At 42.5% G+C, this 27,510-nt stretch overlaps 1 protein-coding gene across 1 annotated transcript in view; it reads left to right on the top strand.

Moving 5' to 3' along the window:
• Window positions 1-22,753, top strand: part of LOC6739699 (dopamine D2-like receptor) — a 42,293-nt gene extending 19,540 nt beyond the window's left edge. The window contains exons 3-7 of the mRNA XM_016172068.3: window positions 12,604-12,836; window positions 13,140-13,368; window positions 15,029-15,167; window positions 15,237-15,611; window positions 18,465-22,753. Of these exons, the coding sequence (XP_016035602.2) occupies window positions 12,604-12,836; window positions 13,140-13,368; window positions 15,029-15,167; window positions 15,237-15,611; window positions 18,465-19,797 (2,309 nt within the window). The 3' untranslated portion in view covers window positions 19,798-22,753. The remainder of the gene's footprint in view (window positions 1-12,603; window positions 12,837-13,139; window positions 13,369-15,028; window positions 15,168-15,236; window positions 15,612-18,464) is intronic.
• The last annotated feature ends 4,757 nt before the right edge of the window (window positions 22,754-27,510 follow it).

The raw sequence follows: 27,510 nt of genomic DNA, 5'->3' as shown, positions 1-27,510 counted from the left end.
CGCCATGGAAAACCCAGACCAGACCCAGGTCGAGGCCGCAAAGAAACCGACCGACTGGTCGCCAGTCCACCCACCAAATGAATGACACACTTCCGTAACTCGGGCATAGCCATGACGTACTTCATTGATTCTATGCTAAAGTTGAGTGTTTAGGATTCTCAACTAATTTAGACATGATTAAGCTCTATTCTGTATCTGAATCTAGCAATGAAACAGCCTCCGATCTATGAGATCTTTAAGTTGTCAGGCACTGCTGTATTCTCTTTTGTTTTAAGCCATTCGATGATTATTTCCAAACCGATTTAAGTTTCTGATGAGCTTGCAGATGCACATGCGGAAGTTTGGAATGCACTTTTGCAAATTGCCTGACAGATTGCTGTTGTCGCTCCTGCGTCTCCGCATGTGAGCTGCCGAGTAAATTGTCGAAGGGTGGAAGGACTCTGCCATTATTCATTCATCGATTGTTTGCATGCGATTGTCTGAGTGTCCCGAGGACTCGAGAGATGGAAAGGGTGGAGATGGTGGACCCCCCGGAACGACTGCAGGCATTCGCTCGTATATTATTTTTAAGTAAATGGCAACGCTAATGGATTAAGAAATGCATTTTTCATAGTCGTCACCGGCTCTGTGGGTTTAATATTTAATTCGGGCAATGGCATTGTGAAAGCACTCTTGCACTTTAAGTGGCCGCAGGTTCATTTGCAGGGCGCAAAGTAAGTGCCATGTAATTTATGTGCCGGCTGGCTGACATTGCGAAAGAGTGCGAAAATTGCCGCAAGTAAGAGCCCCATCGCGCCGTGGCTTTGCCATCCTTTCATGGCGACTTGAATGGCGCCCCCAGTGTCCTTTTGTCGCATGCTTATTCAGCGGCAGCTTAAAGCTTTCAGGGGATTTTTCCGTTCCACCCACTTTTTCTTATTTTTGAATGCACGCTTTCACAGAGTGTTTATTTAATTAAGGAGTCAAAGAAGTCGTCGCATGTAAAATAGCCGCCTGCATGCAAAGTAGCCGCCTGGAGCGGAAGGGTGGGGGAAATCCATTGGACTCCGGGATTTGCAGACCCATCATTGGCCACTTCATTTATCAAGCTTTGACACTGACAGGCCGTCCGAGTTTTGCATCAAGTTTCGACTATCCTTTTTGGGATTTGATTAACGAGCCGTGGCTCTCAGGACAACTTTTTGGCCAGCTCCGGACTAGTTAGCCCGGCCGAAAACAGCAACTGTTGAGCAGCGGCAGTGCGGAATTGTCAAGTCATATTTCATTTTTGGCCAACGCCCACGCCGGACAAATTCGAATGAAACATCATATCGCATTTGTATCTCGCTGTTTGCCAGGACAACAAGAGGTGTGCGGATTCCTTCTCCAGCTTTCCCGGGGTTCGAGTGTCAGCCGACAAGCAGCGACGCATTTGCGTGACAAGTTCGGCCCTGTCCGCCTACCTCAAGTTGACTGTCAACAAGCGAGACGACCTTGCCGCAAACTTACCTGAACACGGCCAAAAAAATAGCAGAACTATAAATACTTCAACATGAATAATCCATCGTCACATCGGTTTGCTCGAATTCACTTACTTTTATGAGGCATTTAAAGCTTAGGTAAATCTCAGTTCCAATCGTTATTGTTTTTATGACTAGTAGTACAGTTTAAAGGGTTCTCATCCTCATGGACATAATTATAAACAATTTTAGAATTTTTATTGTTCACTGTGTATCTGCACACGGCTGGCTAAGCGCACTTAAGAACTGAAAGCCCAATTCAGGCGGCAGCAGCACGTGCTTGCCCTTTGACAACGTGGCGTATGCGTAATGCGGCATAAGAAGCTCGCATTGCGCGTCCTCTTCGTCCTGCCGTCACTCCCACTGTTTGTGGCACGTGAGTTATAAATAATTATAGACAACCGAGCAACCAAAAATTATACCGTTAAGCATGAATAAAATGCCAGGCACGTTTTAGCTGCCTTTGGCTTAACTGCGCCTGCGATTCGAATAATTGGAGAGACGGAGGCTCTCGAGGCAGCCCACTTGTACATATTCAGCGGTCGCGACCGCCACAGGACGTGACAGGACCAAATTGGAATTATTGCCATCATGTCACTCGATTAGTGGCGTTAAATTGCCAAAGCCACCTCCCATCGCAGGATCTCAGGATCCCAGGACCCGCGATATAGAATCATTTGCATCTGCTTTGATACGCTCGCTTCGTTCGGGCAAAAAAAAAATGAGTCTGCTTCGCATTCTGTTTAGCTGCCGGCTATCATTTAATATCCTGTCACTTAGAGAATGGCCGGACAGGCAGGACCTTTTTCGCCTCTCTGTTCAATTTAAAGTTGATAAATATGTGCAAAAAGTTTAAAGCATTTTAAGGTGTATATAACCTTTAAGTATAAGGTGTTTGTGGTAGCTGTCTGTGAATATGATATTATTTAATTGACTTGATATTGTGCCAGTCATGTTTTAATTGATTTTACACTTTGGTTAATAGAAACACATGGAAGTAATGAAAACCTATTTAACAACTGTTTACGCATGAAAGCTAAACTGTTATTTTATGTACCATATTTAAAATACAATCGATGCAAATTTTAGCCAAGCCAATTTATGTTATGTTACCCACGTCTGTCTAAAATCACTTCTGTTTATTTTGGCCTTGTTGAGATTGTGCAATGGCACTGCTTGTTTTGTGCAACCAAAATCTCCGGTTGCAAACATGAGCAACAATTTCAGGATAGTAGAAGCCACAATGAGAAAATGCATATCATGTAAATTTCATCTCCATATGCGCATGGTTCTTTAGATGTAGAAATTTTCATTTAATTAAATCACATATCCTATGTATGGACAGCACTCTCCCGCTCCGTTTGTGAAAATTTCGTTCGGCTTATTGTTGATTTTTTGCCTTGACCATTTTGGGGCTTTCATTAAAATTGCAGAACCAGTTACTACGCAAATATAAACAAAAGCCACCGGCATTCGTAGTGTCTTTGCGCACATAAAACTTAATTTTCCTCTACAATTTCCGGCCCGACTGACTGACCAAGTCAGCAAGTTGTGAAGTGCCTCTTTTAAATTGTTATATAGGTAACAAACTGGAAATTTTACCACACACGTGCTGCTTGGGCAAATATTGAAACTGACACGTGTCAAAAATGGCCAGGGAATAGAATAGAAAAACAACTATGAATGGGACATTTCCATGGAGCATGGAGCAAATATAGCTCATGGTTTAGGGCAGATTCGACGGCATTACCGCCGGCAATGTCTAGTATTTTTAGATCAGTGGCTTTCAGTTTATAATACCAAATCGAGCATACAAAGCCGAGGCGTCGGAGCAAAGTCAATTCAAATTATGCATAAATCTCAATATAATTGACATTGAACGACAAACTTTTGCTACTTTGCGTTGAAATTTCCCGAGACTATTTTTACCATTCGAGAGGGCGTCCTTTGGCCGCAGACGGGCCATTATATCCGAGTCAAGCTCGGTGACTCACAAACAGTGTCGAAAAGTTGGCCAACGTGAATGAAGGGCTGATTCTGGCCAACACCCAACACCCACTGAGTTTTCTCATATACGTAAATATATAAGCTCATATATAAATATATATAAATCCCTTCGTGTGTACATGTTCATTGTGAAAATTATGCGAAAACTTTTTCGTTGGTCTGAATGCGACGGCTGAAAGTGTATTAAATTTTGCATTGCACTTGCCATGGCCAGTTGCACTTTCGCAAAATCTCAGCCATAGAAAAGCCTCTAAAATGGCTCAAAAGCATTTTGCGGTCTTGGCTTTCCGGCCCGGTAGGGGTGTCCATTGAGTCTGTTCTGCGGTTGTCCGGCTGTCTAAAAAAGCGATACGAAAGTTTTCGGTACTCTTCCGGTCTTTAAATGGCCAGGCTGAATATGGCTAGCACTTGTGGAATTATTTTTAACAGGCCATCAGAACTTATTGTTGTAAAATGCTATTTTGGCAAGAAGTTCGAAAATAGTTGCAAGTTTTGGTTCGTTTTGAATTTTCCACATAGAGTAAGGTAAGGAATATGGAATTATACATATATACATTTTTCTAGATCAAACATAATATCAAAAATTGCAATATTAAACAACTTGACGCATTGCCTTTAATACCTTCTTAAAAATCTGTCATAAAACTAGTCCTCATAACATTAAAATGCCAGCTTTTGCCGCTTATTTGATTAACTGGAAAACATGTGAGTTGGGGGAAAATGCGAATTAAGCTGTGCCGGGGAAACATCTGCAGCTGAAATACTTGTCATTGTGGTCGTCGCATAAATGTCTCAAAAATATGCTCTTGTGCGGCCGAAAAACAAAACCATAAAGATGAGATATGTGTGTGTGTGTGGGATTCATGCATTGCTCACATGCTCATATGCTAAATTCGTCCCGGCGTCGACATCTTGTAATTTTATTTTATTATGCCCAAAAAGGACGAACCTTCTGTATGTGTGTGTGTATGCCTCTGTGTGAGTGTGTCTCCTGTGTATTCGGACCTTTTATATCCGCAAGGAGAAAAGTTTGTAATATCTTGTGATGTTCCGGTTGTCTCAACAAATTGGCAAGGAAACATACTAAATAAACTGCCGGCAGCCGGTATTGATGGCATGGCTAATGACCTTGAAAGTGATATGGTATCCCTTTTCCTACCTTATTGTTTTGGGGTTTGTTTGGGCAAAGTTTTGATCATAATTTGATTGAAAACAGTTTGACGACCCTGAACGAATTGAATAGAGCCTGTGGTACTGGTAGTTGTACTTTAAATTATTAAATAGCCTATACGAACTTTGCAAAATGTTTTGAATTTCTGTATTATTTTAAGAATTTTGTTGAGTGGACTTTGTTGGAACTTTAAGCAAGCCAAACTATGGGTAAATCCGGTACAAAGGTCACAGATGTTCTTTCGCTTTAACAAAAAAATTATCGAACTTTTCACAACCCTTTAAAGTTATTACAAGAACTTCCGCCTGAACTTCGTTTTGTTGTTCGAAACTTTTCCTAATGATTGGGTTTTCTTCATTGATAAATAAAAAGATTTAAGAGAAAACCTTTTAGGATGCCGCCTATAAAGGCAATACTAAACATTCTTTGTTTTGTTTTTTTTTTCTCCTAAAAACTTTACTTATTGGCATGTTTTCCTTACTGATATAAACTATGGAAAGTTTTCAGTTTGCGCGTTGTAACTAATAGATGCTGCTGATGAAAATGCTGAATGGCTTTTCATTGGCTATATATATTTAAAGAGAGTTGCAATAACTATGCGATGCACAACGGCAGCGGGGAAACAAAGGTATTACAAGTGCTTTGTAATCTATTTGAAAACTTTTCCCCCTCTAGTAGGAAAACACACGCCAACCAGCCAGCCAGAACCCAAAACGAGAATAATAAAGCTGAAAATGGAATGGAAGGATGGGTGGGATGGGGTGGAAAAGTGTGCTAAAGAGTCCATAAGAAAAACTCTCGTAATAGACAAACAATAAGTATAATGAAACGCTAAGGCGTCGTGTAATGACGCAACGGAAGCGAAGCAATTTACGCAAGCTTCCACAGCAAGTTAGGAGTTTAATGAATGCCAGGAATAGAGCGCTCAGCTTAATGACGCTGCTGAATGCCGAATGGTGGAAAATCGCTGGGCGGAAAATCGAAGCATTCGCCACTTTATATGCCACATTAGAGCAATGTCAATAGCAGGAGCAAAAGTTGCGGCCAAAAATGAAAGCCGGAAGGAAGCATCCCAACCAGAGACCCAGAGAGACACCTCAATCTCCGCCATTTTCCCCGTCCACTTTTCGCGTTAAGCGAGGCGGAAACAATACAAAAATAAAGCTGTGTAAATATAAAAAGTTGGCAAGAAGGGAATAGAATGGCGACCAGGTCTAAATGGAAGGCCAATAGCACTCGACGAGACATCGAGAGCCACAACAATTATGGCGAAAGTTAAATGAGTCGGTCTATGCAATGTTGAACTAACAGATACCCTATAAAATGGCTCATAAAATCATTAAATACCTGGAATCATATTAATCCATTAACCAGCAGCACAAATATGGTCTTTGTTAATTTATAAAAATTCCATTTAAAATTGTCTTGTTTTATCAAGCATTATTTCCCCCCGAACCAACCTTAAACTCATTAAAGCCGGACAATAAAGGACCTGTTGAGTAGATGGTTCGCAGGACATGGGTTCAGCTATTCAGGGTGTCTGAGCTGTCAAAAACGAACAAAGAAAAAAAAAGAGAGAACATAGATACGTATTAAAAATTCAATACAAAACACGAGGAATGTGCTTATAAAAACTTGTTCGAAATTTAATTGAATTTCGTGTCTTGTCCTTTATCTGTCTGTGCTCACCATGTGATTTTCCAACACAAACAAGCATTTATTTATACACATATATTTGCTTTGGGACCCAGCCGAAGACCATGGACCGAAAGGACACAAGCTCCCACTCATATGGGATGTATGAAAATTTGTTGTAGTTTCAGTTTTCCGCCCTTGCTAAGCTGGCAGCTGTCAATGGCGCGAGTTTTGGGTAGAGGAAAAACGTTGAAGGTTTGCTTTACTTGCGCTCTCGGAAAAGTTGAAGACCGTGCCGAGTTTTCCTGAGCATATGGATAAACACTCGCTTCATCTTGAGATATGAGAAAAAGGCGACAAAGTTGTCAGTGGAAAATTTTGAAAAGCCGTACTTATGGCTCATGTGGGGTAAGCTGATTTCGTATTTCATTATTTCCGAAAAAGTGAAAAAGGAAAAACTATGCAAGAATTCGGTGCATATTAAAGACTTTCGTGGGATTTGATAACCTCGTAGAGATAGTATTGCTTTCCCATACTAAAGACTTATAAAGTGCATTTATATGATTAATTCAAATTTCTGATTGCGTGTTAGTTGCTAAGAATAACGTACAAACTACGAACGCGATTAAAGTTACTTCGTAAGCTGCTCGATAAATCAATCACCATATCGACCGCACCATTTCAAATGCAAATGCAATCAAAAAGTCGCGGCGAATGCATAGCATTTTCCATATTAAGGTTTTAACCATTCGACTGCCAGCTGCTGGCAGACATCAAAGAAAATCAGGAAGCACTCGGTTCGCTAAAAATAAAAGTGTCAGCGGCACTACAAAAATGCCCAACAAAGGAACCGAATGGCGAAAGCAAAGGCCAAAGTCAGAGCCAAGCACCTGGCCCACCAGGTGAGGACGAACTTGTGGGTCACACGGAAGCCGAAGCCGAAACCAAAGCCATTTGCATTATTATTGTCGACCGAACCACCCACTGATGGTTGGGTGGTGCGGTGGTTAGATGGTTTGGTGGGTGGTGCGATGGGAACTTGAAACGAAATCAAAAGTCAAAGAGGACGACAAGGAGGAGGTGGTGGGCTGAAAATGAAGATGACTCTGTCAGGGCGAATTGCGTAAGGAAAACGATTTCACCGGGCCTGATAAGAAGGACGTTCGTGGTGGGCCATCCCTAATCGACCTCCAACCACCAGTGGTAACCTCGATTCAGTGAACAGCTTTCGATTTCCGTCCGAGATCCGATGGCCTGGGAAAATGCGTTTATGGCACATCGATGGAAATCGAAAGGCCATTAAATAGTTTACTTTATGCATGGCAGGCAGATTTCTACCCTAAGGTTATTTACTCGCCCGTACATCCCAGGCTCATCAGGACGTCGACGACGACGACGACGACGATGATGATGATGATGGACCCGTCAAGCGCTTTGAGCCAACTTAACATCAACCACATGAGCAACTTTCTCTGTTCCTTTCTTATTTTCCACTTTTTTGGCCCAGCACGTAGTTACCGCATGTTCCGCCATGAGTTCCTTGCCTTTCCGGATTCCTAAGTGTCCTGGCCAGCAAGTTGTGCGGAAGTGTCTATCATATGCATGCTAATAGCTTCCCCTAAGGGAGACCTCGGTACGGACTGTATTACGTGGTGATTATGGGTGATTTTTCTGTGCACGATTGTAAAGCGATTCAGGGGATTCAGGTGTGTGTCGGCGCATTCATAAATATAAAATACGAACTGTGTAAGGGTGCTTTAACTATTAATTATAATCATAGATGAAATCCCAACTCGTCCAGTGCATCAACCCCAAGCAAAAAGTCGCATATGTATCTGGGCAACCCTTTGCGGATTTTCCGCATGGCGTTAATGTTTTTGCATGCTGTCAACACAAATATTTGACCACATAACAAAAAAGTTACAGAAACAATGCCCCTGAACAACAGAGGTTCGCAGCATCGGTTACAACGAGCAGAAACAACTAAAATCAGCAGAGAACGGATTCAAATGTCAGGCAGTACTCGAATTTTATGTGGCCATTAAAACGATAATTGTGGCATTTATTTTTGTTATTTTCAATGAATGAATTCATTGTATAGCTGGTTTTTCACTATCTATTTAAAAAGCTCATCTAAACAGGTACAGGAATAGTCCTCCATACCCTCTGCTACCTAGTCATAAAAGTCCTGAAAAAAATGGAAGCTAGCCAAGTACAACTCGCGAGGGTCGAAGGTCGGTCACAGATTCAAGCAGACACAAATATATTCAGATTCCCGTGCTATACATCTGCGTATGAATAAACATATGCATGGTCATGCAAATGTGTCAACGGGACGCGCGAAATGCAAATGAAAATGATATGTGTGCTTACATGCGGAGGGGCTAAGAGTCAAAAAACTGTTGTCAGTCAGCGAAATAAAAAGGGAGCTGCCAAAATCCCCGCCGGACTAAAAACAGTCATCTCTGGCCTCTTTTCGGGGGCACCCCATAAATTTGGATGACAGCCGAGGTGACAACGTGTCAACAAGCACCGCGGGCGGCTGCCACGCCCACTCAATCACAGCGCCCACACACGCACACCCACGCACATGAGGGGTCATAAACCGAGCATCAAATGTCTGGCAAATCGGGCAATTAAGTATCCGCTTTAAGAATATGTCGCAAAACATGCGCACTCTTTAAATGATTGATTATTACTGGAGTTGGGAAATCAGGAAGAAAATTATCGATGGGGATTCTGACTGAACTGACCCCTCCCAGCAGCTATGTTTCGATCCCCAGGCGACACGTGCGATATCTGTCGAAAAATACAGGGGCGTATCTTCAAAATAAATGTTCTTATAAGCGATGCCTAACCATTGTATCTATAACTCACTATTTTCTATAAATTCCCCTATTATAAACTCAAGATTGAAACATTTTAATATAAGTTTTGAAGTTCGAATGGATTTATAGAAGTGGGTATAAGATATTTTCTTAACCCCCTTGGTTAAGTTACTACGCCCCTGTATATAATTCTTATCACTGGAGTTGCCGTTGCTGTTATCGCCGTTGTAAGTGGCTGTCGCTTGTCAGCTGCCAGAAGCAGGAAAATAAAAGAAATGGAATAAAATTCGACACTTGGCCCCCAACCCCGCTCCTGGGTTCAATTTGTTTTCCTCATATTTCTGTGATTTGTTATTGAAATTGTTATTGTTGCTGGTTTGTACCGCCTAAAATGTGCGTGGCAGCAACAGCAACAACAACAATGAGTGGCACGGACTTATTTTATAATCACAGCAATTTTCAGAGCTCGACTCAATGATTTTTTTATATTTGCATTTTATTATCGCTCGCCCTTTTTTTTATTGACACAAATTATTTGGGCTTGGATATATGAGCGTTTTTCTGTTTGCTCTACAGTATGTGTGACTTTTATTTGTCGTCAGGTATTTGATATTTTATTTCTGATTGCCTCGGGATTTACGCTGATGTTTATTTGGTTTGCTTATTTGCCAAATATTTTCAAAGGATTTCCAACAACGAATTTCCAACAATTTAAAGTGACAAAAATACAAGAAAAGACTGAATTATTTCCACTGAATTGCAATGTAAATTTTTTGTAGCATTCATACAATTTAATGGGAAAAAACATAATTATTATTTATGCCACACAGCTAATTCGATATGATTATTAAAATGCGGTTAAATGGTTTAAAATTGCGGACAAAAAAATGTTTATATTTAGTAAAGGTTGAGCTTTTTTATCGAAATTAATTTGAGCTGCAGATGATCTCATTATTTTTTTCTTTTGTTTCGACGAAACTTTTCCTAATCGGTTGACCGAAAAAAAAGAGGTGAAACCCAAACCCTTTTTGGCCAGTCATTTCCCTGCTATTAAGTCCGTTTGCTGGGCAAACACAATTTTCTACAGACTTGTATCTAATTGATGACGGGATGCTGTGTTTGAGCCAACTGAAACTAAAATTGAAATCGATGCCGCCGGGTGGAGAAAGCAAAGTAGGAAAGTCCAACAAAGGCTCGTGCACACACAACAAAACACACACACACACACACACACACGTGTGCGAAATCGCCATTCATAAATCATCATATTTTCACCCGATTTTTCCCCCATTTTTCCGACCGTTTTCCGACCTCTGCGTGAATTGTTTGCCTTTGGTTCAGCAACGCGGAAAAAAAAGTACAAATATTTGTTATGGTAGCTCACACAAAGGCTTATGTTGTCATGGACCGGTGTATAGTATATATTCTATATTGTATTCACGATTTTTCCCCACTGTCCATGTTTTGTCATTCACTCAATTTGGCAAACAACCGAATCATTAGCCCGACTGGACCCTAGTTTCCATTGCCATGCGGCTGCTCCAGACGCCTCTACTCGTATATATCCACTTAAACTTACAACAAATTAAATAAGTTTCAACTCATTTACCAAGTCATTTTCCTGCCAACTTTGCTCGTCATCAGCTTCGCCGGCTATTTGTGTTTCAGTTTAGTTTTATGACGAGCCCTCCGCCCGATTTTGGCCCCATTTTATAACCATTTCGGCCCCATTTTGGCCCCATGCAAAGCGAATTCTACACAAAAGAAATCAGCTAAAAATTTATTTACCCTGACTTTGGCAGCGGAACTGGAAAACGGGAAAGTTTTGCGCTTTTGTTTGAAATTTGTTTCGCATTTGTAAGTTGAAATGCTTTCCCCAAGAAAGGAGGCATCTCAAAAAAAATAAAATAAAAACCAAAATAAAGACAGAAACACAAATAAAAGCTTTGTCCTGCTCCTCAAAGGAGAAGTAAGCAACCGGGGCACTGAGGTTCCTGGGAAACCATCCCCCACAGACCCCAAATCTCAGGTTCCGTTTGCTGTTTTCCCGGATCAGAATGTGCCCCAAGTTTCCCTTTTTTGTTTTTTTTTTTTTCACTGGCCAGCACCGGCTTTTATTCAATTTAACATGCCCCGTTTCCATTCGACTTTTTCGGTTGCAGCTTAAACAAATTTCGTTCGTTTTAAAGGTTTTCGGCTACCGTCTGCTGGCCAAATTGATCTTATTGACACTTTACTTACGGGCCAAATGGTCTGGACGGCCCTATTTTTAGCCAAACCCAATGGCCGTGTCATTTGTAACATTTTCGCTTCGGACTCGAGGGCTCGGCATTATTGCAATTTAAGCGCGAAATTGGGGGCTGGAAAATATTGCCTGGCCATAAACAAATCCTTATGGTTGTTTCCCCCTAAAAAACAAAAAAAAATGTGTAAAGCTACGGCATTCAACAGATGCCAGTGCCTTTTTAAGGGCATTTCGTTAAAAATGAATTCTGAAAAATGTATAAAATGAAATGGACTCGTCATTAGGTCAATTTGTTTGGAATCAAAAATTTCCCCAAGAAATGGTTGTACATTTCGGAAAGTGACCCTTAATTTTGGCCATCAATATTTATTAGAACATTGAACTTAAAGCAATTTTTGTATAGTCGTCACTTTAACAAATCAAAGTTATATTTAAAGTCGTATAGTTTCAACTGTATCGATCCATCTTGCCCCAAACTTATCTCATTTTCTGTGGGCTATCTCGTTAGGAAATTCCTTTTCCCAGCGGCCATACGGATTCATGTTCGACCAGATTCTGGATTCACAAATCCCGCGCCCAAATCTCAGGGCACACGCAACAACAGAGTAAACACAAGTATCACTCACCGAATATGTGGGAGATACTCGACCTACAGGCTACAGAGAAACAAATCAACTTTAATTCAAATTTTAAAATGAAAAATAAATTACTCTATGTAAGGAAATAAATCATATATTCCTTAGAAATCTTCTAGGCATGTTTTGTAAGTCAGCCTTATATTTTTCAATATTATTCTAAGATTTTTTTGGCAGTGCACACACAATTGTACTTTTATGGGAATTGGGCGAGAGTGGCGCGCTGAGTTATGACGTCCAACAGCTGTGCAAAACGATGGCCACAGCATCGGGAATAGCCGCTCATATGTGGGCCAGTTGGCCTGAAATATGTTGCATAAGCTGCCCCCTCTTGGCAATATCATTTGGCAGCTCACGAATGAACCAGTGGCTCCCGGGAAAATATGGCCAACAAAAAAGGTGGGGAGTATTAAATAAAAATGGCTAGCCAACATTGCATTGTTTGCCGCCGACCAAGCCAATCGTAAATCGTGTGTACACATAGGTAGAAAGTATTGCAGCCACTTAAATAAGTCGGTGGAGGAACATTTACAAGCTGGCCAAGAAAATACAATGGATAATCGGTTTTTTTTTCCTTTTGCAGGCTACTTTCCTTTGGGCTCGGAGCACTGCCTCACGTGGATCTGCCTGGATGTCCTATTCTGCACGGCCAGCATCATGCACCTGTGCACCATATCCGTGGACAGATATTTATCGCTGCGATACCCAATGCGATTTGGCCGGAATAAAACACGTCGGCGGGTCACTCTCAAAATTGTTTTCGTTTGGCTGCTGAGCATCGCCATGAGCTTGCCCTTGAGCTTGATGTACTCCAAGGTGAGTAATAGTGCTATTCTTTTGTTTATATACTATATTTAAAATATGCGTTAAATATAGTACCCTTTTGGCATTCCATTTGCCTTAATCGTATAGTTAAAACCCATTAAGAAGACTTTTCAAAGTGAAATTCCCCAGTTAACCTAGTACTTAAAATCTAGAGTGAAAATTACAAACACTGTGCCAAGTCAATAATTAAAATCCAAAGGGAGACAAGTGTCTGAAATATTTTGCGCATACATATGTCCTTTACTTAGCCAAATTAATTCCGTGCTCGCCCTGCTATCTCTCCTTTGATTCCAGAATCACGCCTCGGTGCTGGTGAATGGAACTTGCCAGATACCGGATCCGGTGTACAAGCTGGTCGGCTCCATTGTATGCTTCTACATTCCGCTGGGCGTGATGCTGCTGACATATTGCCTGACCGTCCGCCTTTTGGCCCGGCAGCGACAGAATCTGGGTGGTGGACAGCAGACGGCGGCGGCCACTCCCGGATGGGCCAGTGGATGGCTCGGCCAGGCACCGGCCTTGGGTAAGGATGCTAGACACCACACTTCTGACCCCCAGAAGTGTCCACGAGGAGCTACTACTGCTGCTGCTGCAGCTTAATATGATTTTCAGTTTGCCTAAAATTTGCATTTTGTTCTCCGGATTGCACTTTTTGCACTGAAAACTTTACACGACACTCGACAAAAGTAGAAAGTAGAAAATGGGCGGATCAGGACCGGCATGGGAAAGTGCTCAAAAGTGGGGAGGTGAGGGGGTTTCAACACTAGACAAACAATGCAGAGACATGTGCCGGATACTCCCTGAATCCGTGTCCCTGGGATTTCTGGGGCCCAAAGTGCGACTAAGCCGCAGCAATGCACACAAAATCGACATTGTCGTCGACATTGAACCGGATGGAAATGGGGGGCAAACACCCCAGGACAATCACCCGTTCCGCCCACTTGCACACACACAACCCTACAAATAGGATGAAAATCCGGCCCATATGTGTAGATAGCTAATTTCCACGCTGCCATGAATCGAGGGCCAGCTACGTAAATGGCTTGTAATGCTCTAAGAGCTTTTCCATAGTGCTCGACTAGTTTTAAAACCGAAGTTTTAAGCACCAACTTTTCAACGAAGCCTCGTTTTAGCCCCGTTGCGTGGGGGGAGTTTTAAAAAACTCAAAAGCTGCGGTAACTTGTAGTCTTATTAACCACTTTTGGAAATTTCCATTACGCTTTAAACCTGTAGCATATATTAAAAAGTTAGCAGTCTGTTACTTTAGATTTAAGGATTCTTAATTGCTTCTTGCATCCCTAATTATCCTTCTCGTTACTAGCCAGCCCAGTTAGCTGGAGCTTTTGGCCAAAAACAATCCAAGATCCTTCGCTTCCATTATCCCTTCACAATTCAATAGACCAGATTCAATTTATTTTAAGCATAACTAAGTGGCTCCTAATGCCATTGTCTGCGCGCAGAATTTATTCAGCGCTCCCATTTCTCATCCGATTGGATTGCCTTGAGCCCCAAAGGGGACAGAGAGTAATTTTCTGGGGGACAAGCTGTGGAGCTGTGGATGCCGAAAGTCAATACAGTTGGGGAATATTTAATGGACTGCTTCTGGTGGCGAATGCTGAATGCTGAATGGTAAATGCTGATGGTGATGGTGACTGCAGTCGAATCGCGTGCACTGCAGGGCATTTTTGCCAAAAATCGTAGCGAGCATTTAGGGGCGCTTCGCAGGACGCGGTGTCCCCGATTCGTCTGAGTGGATTTGAAGCCTCAGCTGCAGGCATTAGGGTGTGTGTGTATGTGTGGGTGCGCATCTGTGTTGGTGCCGTGGATTTGGGCAGTTATTTTAAGCCAAATCTCTGGTGTAAAGCGTCCGCATTTCGGTCAGGCACGTAGTCGGATTTGCCATATTGTACTTTTTACTCAGAGAAAAATAACTTAGCAACTATTAAACAAATAATCAATATGCCTAATCTATATAAAAAATGCACTTTACACAAGTTACAATACTTTCGTGCACTATTTTTTAAGGTTTGAACCAATTTCTCTCAGTGCATATGTTGAAGGGGCATTTAAGTGTGCTCGTGCGAGTTTATTAGCGAATTTGTGACTTTTCGTAGCGCACTATTGAACTGAATGCAATTTAATGGAAACTGTATATCCGTTTAACCCGTGTTCGTGCTCCACAGAACGACGTTGCACCTGGCGGCGCCTTTTGAAACCGGGTCCGGGTAACGCCTCCTCGGTGCTGCACGCCCACTCGGCCAATTCCACGGATACGGATCTCAGCACTTTGGACAACCACGAGCTCTGGCTGCCCGATTCCAGGTGAGTTATCGAGTGTGCCAGCCAGTGTTGTAGTGCAAATTACCATATATATTATTCATGTTTATGTAGCATAAAGGAGCCAACGCCCACGACCATGACGGCCTTGCATCAGTTCGGTGCCGAGATGCTGAAGCTATCCCGTGGCCTGGAGTCGGTGGCCTCGTCATCCACCACCGGCTCACCAACCAAATCCGAATTTTCCCTATCGAACCACCTGCAGCTGCAGTACCCCAGCAGCCCACAGCGATATGCCGCCAGCCACCAGCAGTCGCACCACCACAACCACCAGCAGCATCCGGCCGGAGTTTACCACCAGCAGGCATCACCCAAAGGTCGCCACGGAACCACAGTCCTGGGGCTGTCCACCACCACGCTGGGCATCGAGCGGGAGAGCACTCGGAATTCCCTGGCCAGCAGTCGCATGGGCGGCGAACAGAGCGATGGGTGAGTTCATAAATAGTAATATAAATTAGTAAGTTCAAGTGATGGGGTCTAAAATATAAAAAATACTATCTAAAAGTTAAAAACCCAGCAAGATTAAGCATTGACAACTTTCTTAAGATGTAATGTGATGCTCAAACATAATTAAATTGCTCCACCACTTAACCAGAGCAACCAGAATCTTTGTTGTCACAAATAATATTAACACAGACAATTAAATTCATTTAACTTTATCCTTTTTGTGGGCCACAATTTTCACTAGAATTGTGTCAAATCCCTTGAAAAACGTAGACAATTTGGGCAGGTACCTGGGAAAAACGTAAAGTTTCCGTGGCTCTTCACCTGACAAAAGGACAAACAGCTGCGATGGGCAAACCGTTTTGCCAGAGTGATCCTTTCTAGTCGCTCGCAGGACCTTTTTGTTGTCGCTGTCTCAGCCGGTTCCGCGCTTGGCCAAGTGTGCTGACCACACCAAAAGCCAAGAAAATGCTCACCTCGAGTCCTTTTTGTGACTCGTTTACTTGCTCCTTTTCCATTTATTTAGTTTTCTTCTTTTTCGTGAGCTCCTTTTTGTGGCATTGCCTTTTATTGTCCTTCCGCCTTCGACTTGTTGTGAAATTTTTCGTAATAATTAATTTTTTTTCGCTACGTTTTCCTTTTTCATTTTGTCGGTGGAAACTGTTTTATTTTATTTTTTTTTTTTTTTTGGCCAAAAGGCAGAGGCACTGCCTTTTTATTTGGCATTCGAGCCGCTCAAGTGATTTTGGCGTCGACTGAGGCCTTTTGCCAAAATGTGTTTTTCATTAATTTTCTAATTTTAGTCGACTGGCTTATGCTGGGGTAAGTGATGCGACGAGAAATTCAATTAAAAAATTGAAATCATAGAAGACGAATATATTTTGAAATTCCCGAGAATTTAATAAGAACTTGAAACATGGATAAACTGGCATGTTCAAGTAAATATGGGCATTCAGGTGGAACTAATATTAACTATTAAATTGCGTATGATATGAAATTCTATGGAAGTGCCTGGCAAATTCTAAAAATACTCCTTTTTTGACACTCAATCCAATTTGTTGTTGTGCACGCATTTAGTTTTGATTTAATTGGTTATCGGATTTAGTCTGAAAAATCAATCCAATAAAAGCTTAAATTTTTCGCAACGAATATCACTGCAATAGCGAAAATTGATATCTTAAATTCCCAGTTCGATTTTAAGCTTGAATAAAAGGCAGCTCAACTTGCGAAATGACTGCACATTTTATCTCGCTCATATTTTCCCATTTAACCAATCCCTTATGCACGTTTATATCATATATCATTGTGACTGTGCGCCTTTCAGCCAAATGGGTGGCGGGGTGGAGTATTGAAGGCACTATGTGCCACATTGTTTGACAGTTGAACGAATTTGCACAATCAATAAAATGGATTTGGCTTCCTTTTGTCCGCAATGGATGCGATGCCAAGTGGCAGAGGACGAAAAGAAATGCGACGAGGTCAAAGTCGAGTGGCTTTTAATTGTTGCACAATTTGCCGTCTCATGCGGCAAAGTTGACAAATGATGCTGGCGATATTCTAATTTTTGAACTTGACTGGGGGATTTAAAATCAGCTCAACACTTCCCCACATAAGATTATATACTATATGTATATGCATGTGGAGGGTGTATCCTGCGATGTCCTGATGAGCTTGGCGGCTGTTTAATTCCTTTGTGGGCGAAACAATAACAAAGTTGGCATCAGCTCGGCTTTGTTTCACTTGCATAATGAGTAGCTGGTCCCAATCCCCCCATCCCACTCCCCAATTGCTTAGCCCTGTTCCAACGCATCTCAATTTATGCGCACGTCTCGTGCACACAAATCAAAAACGCGAAGGATGCATAATGAGCTGACATCCTTATCCTGCGTCTTGGCAGCACCGTGCATCCCGATCCCTGTCCTCCCTGCAGCCACCGCCACTTGGCCTTCTGTCTGCTAACGCCTTCATTAGCAGCTAACCACGCCCCCAACGCCGCCGCCGCCCACCGTCTTGGCCAAATAAAGTTGGCGCACATTTGCATGCAGGGCAAAACGGGCGGCAGGACAGAAAACCGCAAAGGCAGCTGGCAAATTTATGCGCTTTATTAAAATGAATGCAAAATGAGGCGGTACAGAAAAAAAATCTATATTAATATATACCTTTAAATTAAAGCTAGACATATGAGCTAAGTATTTCTGTAATTAATACTATAAAATTCTAATTAATAATATAAAATTATAATAGTAAACTACATTAAATCAAAGTAAAATACCTAATATAATATAGTAAATAATATTGGATTATTTTTGCAAGTGTACCACAAACACAGTGCAAATGAAAGGAAAAGCTCTCAAGGAAAAATGTTAGGAGGCGGTAAACCACAAAGAGCAAACACAAAAAATGTTGCCTACTTCCCGGCAAAACAGGTGAAAGAAACGAGCTGACCACAAAGCGTGCTGGCTTTTGTTGAATTGCCGTTAGCGAGTGTTCACTGCATTGTTTTAGGCACCTCGCCTTCGAATAGAGTTTTGCCAATTGGCTGCGCAATTTTAATTAAAAATGTACGACGCCGAAGGGGGGAGAAATGGTGAAAGAAAATGGCTCGGCATTGGGTACTAAATCAATAAATCGGTGGGGTATGACATAGACATATTTTATATATTTTCGTTATTAAAACCACATGGTTCCTTTTGTGCTATGCTGCTTCAATTTGATTCAGGAAAAACGTTTAAGAAACCACCTTTTTTTTAAAAGGAGAAATCATTTTAAATAAGTTAAGCACTTTAACTTTGATAGAAAGTTGTATCTATTTAATCAGTAAAGTTCTTTTCTTTTCAGGACACTTTCACAGCTTTCCCAACGATTGCGAGCGTATAAGAAGCGACGAAGAGCTTCGTCAGCTGTTCCAGGACGTGACCAGCGTGCCGGGCATGAGGACGCAGACGAGGATGTGGACACGCCCACGTCAACGCTGCGCCGTCACAAGCGCCATAATAGCCTGCCCAAGAACGCACTCTATCCGCGACACACCACTGTACAGGAGAGCCTCGATGACGACGACGACGACGAGGAGGAGGAGCGTGCGCAACAGAAGGATCAGCAGACAAAGTCGAAGATCTGCCACTCAGACACCGAGCTCGATCCTCCGCAGAAGTCGAAGCAGTGTCACATAGCCGGGCAGAATCACCAGTCGGACTACCTGCAGCTGCCCTCCGTTTGCACCTGTCCGTATTTCGGGGACAGACCGCTCCAGAATTGTGTGAAATCGGCGGAGGTGAAGATTATTTCGTCCGCCTTCCGAGTGACCACCACCACGACGGCGGTGAGCAGTTCGCCCAGCGAGATGGAGCTACTCATGTGCAGCAGTGGTAATAAGAAGTCACTGACCTCCAGTGTGAGTGCCGGCATGACAGGTGGACCGGCAGGAGCAGCTCCGGCCACAGTTGGCTCCACCCTCAGTCCACACTCTGCTCACAATCAGGGCAGCTCCCTGACGGTTCAGAGCGATGGCAGTGGGTACTTGGCTGCTCCGGGAACTCCCTGTCCTGGCCGACGAAAGTTAAGCATCTCAAAGACCGCCTCGGTGGTCACGTGGGATTCAAGTCGTCACCGACGGCGGGGCAGCAGTTTTGGCGGAGTGCGAACATCCCTGCTGCTGACGCCCACCAAAACAGCGACCACCTCCAACTCATCCACACCCTTGAGAAGATCGGCCACCCTGAGGAGTCACCAGAACATGAACTACCAGGGAGCGGGCGAATGTGGGGGCAAGACCAGGACGACCACATCATCGCCCTGCATGTTGCAGCGTCAGCAGACGGTGCGATCTCATCACTCGCGGAACTCCAGCGTGATCTCCAGGAACTCCTCGCGCCACGGCAGGATCATCCGGCTGGAGCAGAAGGCCACCAAGGTGCTGGGAGTGGTGTTCTTTACGTTCGTGATCCTCTGGTCGCCATTCTTCGTCCTCAATCTCCTGCCCACGGTGTGCGCAGAGTGCGAGGAGCGAATCAGCCACTGGGTCTTCGATGTGGTCACCTGGCTGGGCTACGCTAGCTCCATGGTGAACCCCATCTTCTACACCATCTTCAACAAGGTGTTCCGGCAGGCGTTCAAGAAGGTCCTGCTGTGCCGCTATTCCAGCACGAGTGCCTGGCGACCGAGCAGATAGCAGACGCCCGTTAAACCGGGCAAACTCAAGACGAATACCCACAAGTGCGCCAGTGTGGATTTTCAGGATTCCACTGCTCCGGTGCGTGGCGTTCTGAAAAGAAGTGTGGCAGTGGCAAGTGACATATAAATACGGCAAAGGCCGGTCATTTCGCCCTGCGGTCCACCGCACAACGTGTCGTATACGCAATCTCGGAGGGACGATAATGCCCACCCGCACTCCGCACCGCTCACACGTGTGTCCTTGGGGCTTAAATGCTTATGTGCCTCTAATTAATTTCAAATTCAATTTGCATGCCATTGAAAACACATGTCCCATGCGTAAGAAGTGGAGCCGAGTGAATTAGATATTGAAGTGGAGTCGGATCCCCGCAGGATTGCCAAGGGTCGGGGATTAAGCTGGCCACAGACAACAGCATAACGAGCATGCTACTCGCCCCTGGTGGTTCCTTTGCGAAACTCCACCCTTTCCCTCAGCCCTCAGCACTCAGCAAACGGTGAGGATGCAATTAATTGCGGAATGTTTGCTTTCGAACAACGTAATACCGGCAAACACATTTACTTTATAGCAACGCTCTTCAGTTATCGACAAAGTTCTGGCTCACAGAAAGTTCATGTCAATCTGTTGATTTTTGATAGCATTTTCCGCGAAATTCCTTTTAGATTCACTACGTAAATTTAAAGATTGTATATATAATGTTAAACTTTTAAAATTCCTAAAAAAGCGCCAATGTCGCTTCGCAAACTTCAATCGATAAACGCTATTTGGTTCGGCATTTTGGCAATTATGCATTAAATTTATGGCAAATTCGCTGGCCGCCAATGCACAAAGAATTTCATCGGTATCCATTAAAGGAACCGACACGTACACAAATCCCCGGCAATTTGTGACTTTTGTTGTTTGTTTGTGTGGTCGGACCGGCAGATTGCTATTTTTATTTGAAAAGTTCATTCATTTTGTTTTATTTCTGTGGCCAAATGAAAAATTTCAGCTGGTCACGTAAGAATTTGACGGCCAGGATGTGAATGGAGAATCCGGTGGCCAGAAGGCAGCCAGGAAAGAGCCTGCTGGCCAAATCGAAGACGAAGTCGGAGCAGCTGGCTGAAGGACATCAAACAACAGCAAGGGGCCAACTGTAATAACGAAAGCCGGATGAAAGTTTCGAATGTGCTGCCAAGTTTTAAAGTCCCAGATGAGCGGTACACTTTCGGATGGTTTGGGTTGTGGCAAATGATAGGTAATGACGCCATTAGTGGCAGCCACTCAAAAGACTCAGTCTCGATGACACCTCACAAAAACAGCCGGCAAAATTTGTGCCATTTTTGCTGACAAATTTGTAGCACCCCGCCCACCAACCCCCACAGAAACTTCGCACAGCAGGCGGCTGTGAAAATGCTGAGAACAGACATAAGGAAACCGCCGTGGCACTTGGAAATTTATAGCAATTTTATCGCCGGCGGAAATATTTTTTCCACTTCATTGAATCCTTGGCAGGAGCAGGTCGCGGCCCAGTCTCCAAGTGTCGCACTCGGGGAACTTCATTGAACTTTAATGGCAGGCCGTCGGGCAAACAACAAAGCCAGGCCGTCAGAGACACCCGATGGACCTGGTTGTAGCCCAACTTCCGTTTCCTCTATCACCTCGCCTTCCGCTGATTCTGCAACATATGCTCGTTTGGGGGCAACATTACAGTGGCCCAAATACCTGGGCAAAGTTTTTGCAACTCATTTTTAGGACCGCAAAATGCAAGAGTGTAAATAGTCGGCTATTAAAAACTTTGTTCGGTTTTCCCTTTGCTAATACGATTCTTAAATTTTAGAACTGTTTTTACCTTTCAAAAACATAACGTGAAAATCTTCCTTTAGGGGTTTTTAAATCATATCAACTATTTTCCTCTGACCACTAGCAAAAGTTTTGTTCAACTTTATTGGTCTGATTAAAAAGTTAAAGAGCTCTTGTAGTTACTAAACGGCAAAAAGCGTACACAATAGACAAGTTTTGATAGTAGAAAATACTCAACACATGGCATCAAACATTTGTCTGAAGCACATAAGACCCAGAAGAACTTCACAATAGTATAAGTTCAAAACGAATTTAAAACAAACTCACACAGCACAGTAAATATAATTTGTATTAGATGTTTTGAAAGCTAGTTATGTACTATTTGAGAAACTAACTAAGAAACTGTAAATTGTAGATTGATTTATCACTGATTTAATGAGATAAATCAGAAAAGGGGAGCATTGTGACAAAACGCTTTTACCAGTAGTTATAAGGAGTGGCGTTTAGCAGATGCCAACTCTGGACCTAAACTGACCTATGGACTAAGTAACTCTTGTAAATACTTCAACCAACAACAACAATAACACCCTTGGGGCAATCAAGTTGTGTATTAGTATTTGTGTTTAGTCTAAGGATCGAATGATTGAAGTCGAAGAAAAACCCGTCAAGCCCTGCCCTGATTAGATTAGATTGTAGTGTAGCTTGATGGGGATGTTTTGTGATTTGTCGACAGATGGAACATGTACACTATTGTATAACTAACTATCAAAACACCTCCAACAGGACAATGGAAAGCCGAGAGCATTTTTTGATTATTATTATTCAAACCCAAGGTTTCCACAGAGCGAAACTTTCGAATTTGTAAAGGAATTAAGAAAAACAAATCCGACATGGATATTTAACAATAAGAAGCTGAACTAATCAAAATTGCTTTCACTGATAACAAAAAAAAAACATATATTAATAAGAAATCTAAATAGCCCGAAATGACATATCCCCATGTATAAGTGTGTATTTTATGATATAGCCATAGCGAATCCTTCCTAATCTAAGTCAAAGACACTGAAACGTAGATAAAGAAATATGTGAAACATATTAGCTATAATGTTTTATGATTTGTACAAATGTTTTCTGATTGTATTCGGTTTGTATTAAATGTGCATTACATAAATTGCTCGCCACTGCGTTTTATTCGGAAAATGCTCACTGCAAAATGTATAGTATATAAATGGTAATGATGATTGGGCTGCCAGTCAATCAATCCATCGAAGCCACGATGGAAAATGTATCTCAAAGGAGCGCTAATATGCAAACCATGCCGCCGCACATTAATATCCATACGGAATTCCACTTAATTAAGTAGCAAATTGCCTTGAAAGCCACATTGATTTCGCTACTACTATATATATATTCCATTTCGAGCGTTCTTTGAATTGAAAACATTTTAAAATTTAAGTCGGCTGAAGAAACGTGCAAATTAATGGTAGGTTTATAAATATTTGTTGTGTGAAGTATTGAAATAGCAGCTGTGCGTTTGCTAACCTTTTTCCAAGAACCATTCCCGTAATTGGTAGTGATCCAGGTCTTGATGCATCATTATATAATGGTTGAAACAGAAATAGAATATTTTCCATTGACAGCCTGATGGCACATCTGCAATTCAAACTTAATTTCTGTTGCCCACGTTGTGTCCACTCAAACAATATTGCGTATACGACCAGTTGGACTGCGTGGACCGCATTCATTTCATTGCAGTGTGGGCGGCACTTAAAAGACAAGCCAAACAGAAACGAGCTTGGTGCATTATCCTCACAAGTTCAACGATAAAATGATAATTATGCCCGGCCACTTGACAAATTAATGCACGCTAATGCGGCACAAATTTTGTACTTCAAGAGGCTGTTGAATTTTGCGGAATGCGCACAGAAAATCCCCCGCACAAAGTAGCAGCTCTAAACGGGGGGGGTAAAAAAAAAAACCGTAAAAAGTGAGCAAAGTCAAAATTGCGACTACTCAGCGTCTGTTAATTTTATTTGCAGCTTTAAGGGCTCGTAAAGTAGCGCGGAAAAGAGCGTAGAGGCCGTTTAATGGATTCCCTTCGGCCCTTCTCTACTCTTCAAGCTGGCTAAAAAACCAAAAAAAAAAAGGAAAAGGTCCCCTGCACTTGAGAAAAAGTTACCATAATAAACGGTTTTTGTGCGAAGCGACAACGCCGCCAACTTGAAATTTCTGGCCAAAAGCGCCTGCGGGTAGGCAACAAAAAAAACATGGAAAGCATTCCCGAAACTCTGAAGCACTTTCATGCGCTTCCAATCTGCATGCATATGTGTGCGAGCTCAAAGGTGCGGGTGATAATAGTTCTTTTTTTTCCGCAAATATTTGCAATTGCAAAAGCGGTTTTTGCGAAAAGCGGGCTGGGGCTGTTGTTGCACTTAAGTCTGCGGGCCTACAATCAAGCGGCGAGCGGATAAAAACCCACTCACATTCTGTTTGTTCATTGGTCGCACATATCAGCGAAACAACAAAGGCAAGTGAAGCCGTAGCTGGTGTTTAAATATTTTTGTTTGCCGTATAAAAAACACTACTAAATCGCAGTTCAACGACTTGCTAATACCCTGCTACCCTGCTTAGTGACATAAATTTTAAGATATCTACTAGCTTTCGGCAAGAAATTTGAAGTTAATAGACACAGAAGAGGTATTCTTCCGAAATTCTTAATGTCAAATACTACTGCACTGTCAACTGGAAAATATGTTTCTCGTTTTGCATTAGCAGCATGAGAATCTCAAATCAGCTTTAGCGTTCCACTTGGCTTTGAGTGGCAAGTCTGATTGTGTAACAGGATTTCGCAGTCCTTATGTTCAATTGCCAACAAATTGTGTGTAGTTTCTGGCGAACTGCAGGGTATGAAAAGCCTCAGTTGCTGCAGATTCCCATTTACCATTGGCTTTCTACCAAATGGACATGCAATCCTATACATATATCTATATATATATATTATATTGCAGCTGGGAAGTGCGGGGAAATCATGCCACCTGCCATGAAAACTGTATACATTGATTGCATTGATTTATGGCCCAGATGCTGCTCCATGTCGCTTGTTGCGCACTTTATGGCCATTTCGATTGGCTCTTTGCATCAGCAAAAAAAGGCTGAATTGCAATGCCGTTCCTTTTGCCAAGTGCCGTGCCATTCTGCAACATTTTAAAGCCGCTTTGCGGCAAAAAGCCATCCATCCACAGGCCCACAAGAGCCAACTCACAAGGACTATAGTCACATTATGTCGAATCCCAATCAAATGGCAAGGCGCTGACAATAGACGGATGATTTCGAAAGAGGCTCAAAAGACGCATTACACTGTTCTTGATTTTTAACATTTTGGTTATATTGAGAACGTGATTAAGTATAAAAGACTAGTTTTAGCCATTTCCATAGCTAATTTGAGTGCCTATTTGCTGCAACTATTTATATTCGATACTTTAACCAATTTAATCGTTTTTATATCAGACCCACAATAAGGCTGGAAGAAAATCTGCATTCAGCTAATTGAAAGCCAGCATATCTGAGTGTGCGTGACAAATTGCCGAGCTGGTAAAGAAGCCGTTAACAAGGATATCCACTCACCACCGGCAATCCTTAATGGGAAATTATGGGCGACTTTGTTTTGTTTCGCTCTGCGTGAGTGTGTGTGCCTTTCAGGGGGAAGGTCCTTTTGTTCCGCCCACAGGCGAATGGCCGTTGGCTGAATGGTTTGCAATTTATGTGACAGCATCAGCCACACACACGCACACACATAAAACCCTATTTACCTTTATGTTTGCCGACTGACATTGCGTTTGCGACATGTTGCACAATCCGAAGGCAATTGGGCTCTGAATTTCACAATTACTCGCCCAGCTGCGGACAGCATGCAAATGTAATATGAAGTAATAATGAAATTAGCAAACAACGGACGAGCTCTTTGACATCAGCAGGTCTGTCCTGATTAGATTACCTCCACCCATAATGATGTCGATGGAATGGCATTTTGGCAGGTGCCTGATGGGTCCTTGGTGGTCCTTGCTGAGGTGTGAATTGAATCGGAGTTCATTGGATCACAGCTCAGGTTGGCATTTATAATGACTTCGAATAATTGCATTTTGCTGCCTAATAGCTAATGTTTCCCTGCAAATTCATTTAAATTGATGTGTTGAAAGTGGATGGTTTATCTAAAGCAAGTTTGCAGCGTAGATTTTTATTAATTTTAAGCTGGTCATTAGACTGTTTTGAACTCGAAATATCCTCACCAGCTGTCGTTGGTTTCCTTGAGCATAGATTGGAATTTTGTGCTGGCGATAATATTGATTGCTTTCAATTAAAATACCGCCAGCTGACTGCCGAAAAAGTTGACACGGCATGCCTTTGTGTTAATTTAATTTCAGGATACCTACTACTTCAAAGTTGTCGACTGCGGGGCCAAAGTGCCAGGATATTGACAGCAATGCCTGCGGCTAGATCCTGTCAATTCTATGCGGGCATCTACACAGTTTTCGTTGGCCCAATGCCAGTTCGCCGACAGGACGACAGCCTGGATGCGAGTGTTTGTTTTCATTCAACCACTCAACTTTAATTCATTCAGTTGGAGCTTGGGCTTAAAATCAAATTAGTTTTTTACACACACCTCGAAGTTTTTATGTGCAGCTAATGGGTCAAACGAATTTAAAGACCATTAACGTGCGCCTTTAAATCCTTTTTCAATTTACACGCTGCAAATGTAAGCCCTTTGGTACACTTTTTATGAATAAATAAAATAAATTGTAGAGCTCAACTGGATTTTTTTAATGAAAATAATTAAAGGGCATTTTACCTCATCACTAAAGTATTTGTGTTTGGGCAACTTTAATTAAAATTGTTCCATTTTTTAATCATATTCGTAACGGGAAAGATAATTTTTTCCAATATTGATATTAATGAATTCCTTTGATTAGCATTTTAATGATGCCAGCTAGAGAGATCCTTGCTGATGCCTCCAATGGTTCCAGATGGCTGGACTTATCCGGGCAATCATTGCGCCAGCTTATGTCTCCATTTATGGACTTTGTCCGATGGGCGATGCAAATGCTCCTGCCATTGAATGCATTATTTTTCCAGCTAATACCATGGAGACCGGCCACTTGGGCAGTGTGCTTGACCTTGGTCCTGCGCTGCCGATGGCCTGCCGTGCTGCCCGTTGCCATGGCATCGAGTGGCATTTGTGGGGGAAATATGGCAGGACATTTGTCTGCGGACCAGGAAAGCTCAACTGTGCAGTGCGCTTATCAAATATCGTGTAATATAAATGTCCTGCTACGGACACGGCAGACACGCATAAAGGTAGTTAGCAATGAGAGAGGAAGCGGAAGTGGAGAAAGTGAAAGGCATTTCCGCTGACGAAACCGAACCGAGCGAACCGAGCACAAAAAGCACAATACAAAGCGAACAAAAAGGTAATCATCTAAGCGCGATGGGTGCCCAAAGTAGGCGGCAAAAACTGAAACAAATGAGTCCCTATAAATACACACGTAGCAATGCCCCCCATTCACATTCGCATTCACATTCACACACCTTATACCTCATTCCTTATGCCCCATTTCGCATTTCCCCCATTTTCCCGGTAGCGCCAACCATTTATCCACCCGGATCCAAAGTTATAGCAAGTCAGCGGGCAAAGAAAGAGAACTTTTTGCTATGTGGGTGTCTGGGTATTTTGTGTCTGTGACACAATGAAAAATGCAAAGCGCAAATGAGTTGAAAACTTTGCCATAAGTTTGTGTGCGTACGACGTGCAATCGCAAAATTAAAGTCGACTTTTAGGCGTCTTACAAAATCTGAGAACTTTGCACAACAGATACGCGTAGACATTACAGCAACGACCATTTTAAGTGGGTACATTAGCTGGCACTCAAAATTCTG

The sequence above is a fragment of the Drosophila simulans genome, chromosome 3R (genome assembly GCF_016746395.2).
Source record: "Drosophila simulans strain w501 chromosome 3R, Prin_Dsim_3.1, whole genome shotgun sequence".
NCBI classification, from domain to species: domain Eukaryota; kingdom Metazoa; phylum Arthropoda; class Insecta; order Diptera; family Drosophilidae; genus Drosophila; species Drosophila simulans.
The sequence above is the reverse complement of the archived record's forward strand: the minus strand, read 5'-3'. Positions and strand labels throughout refer to the sequence as shown.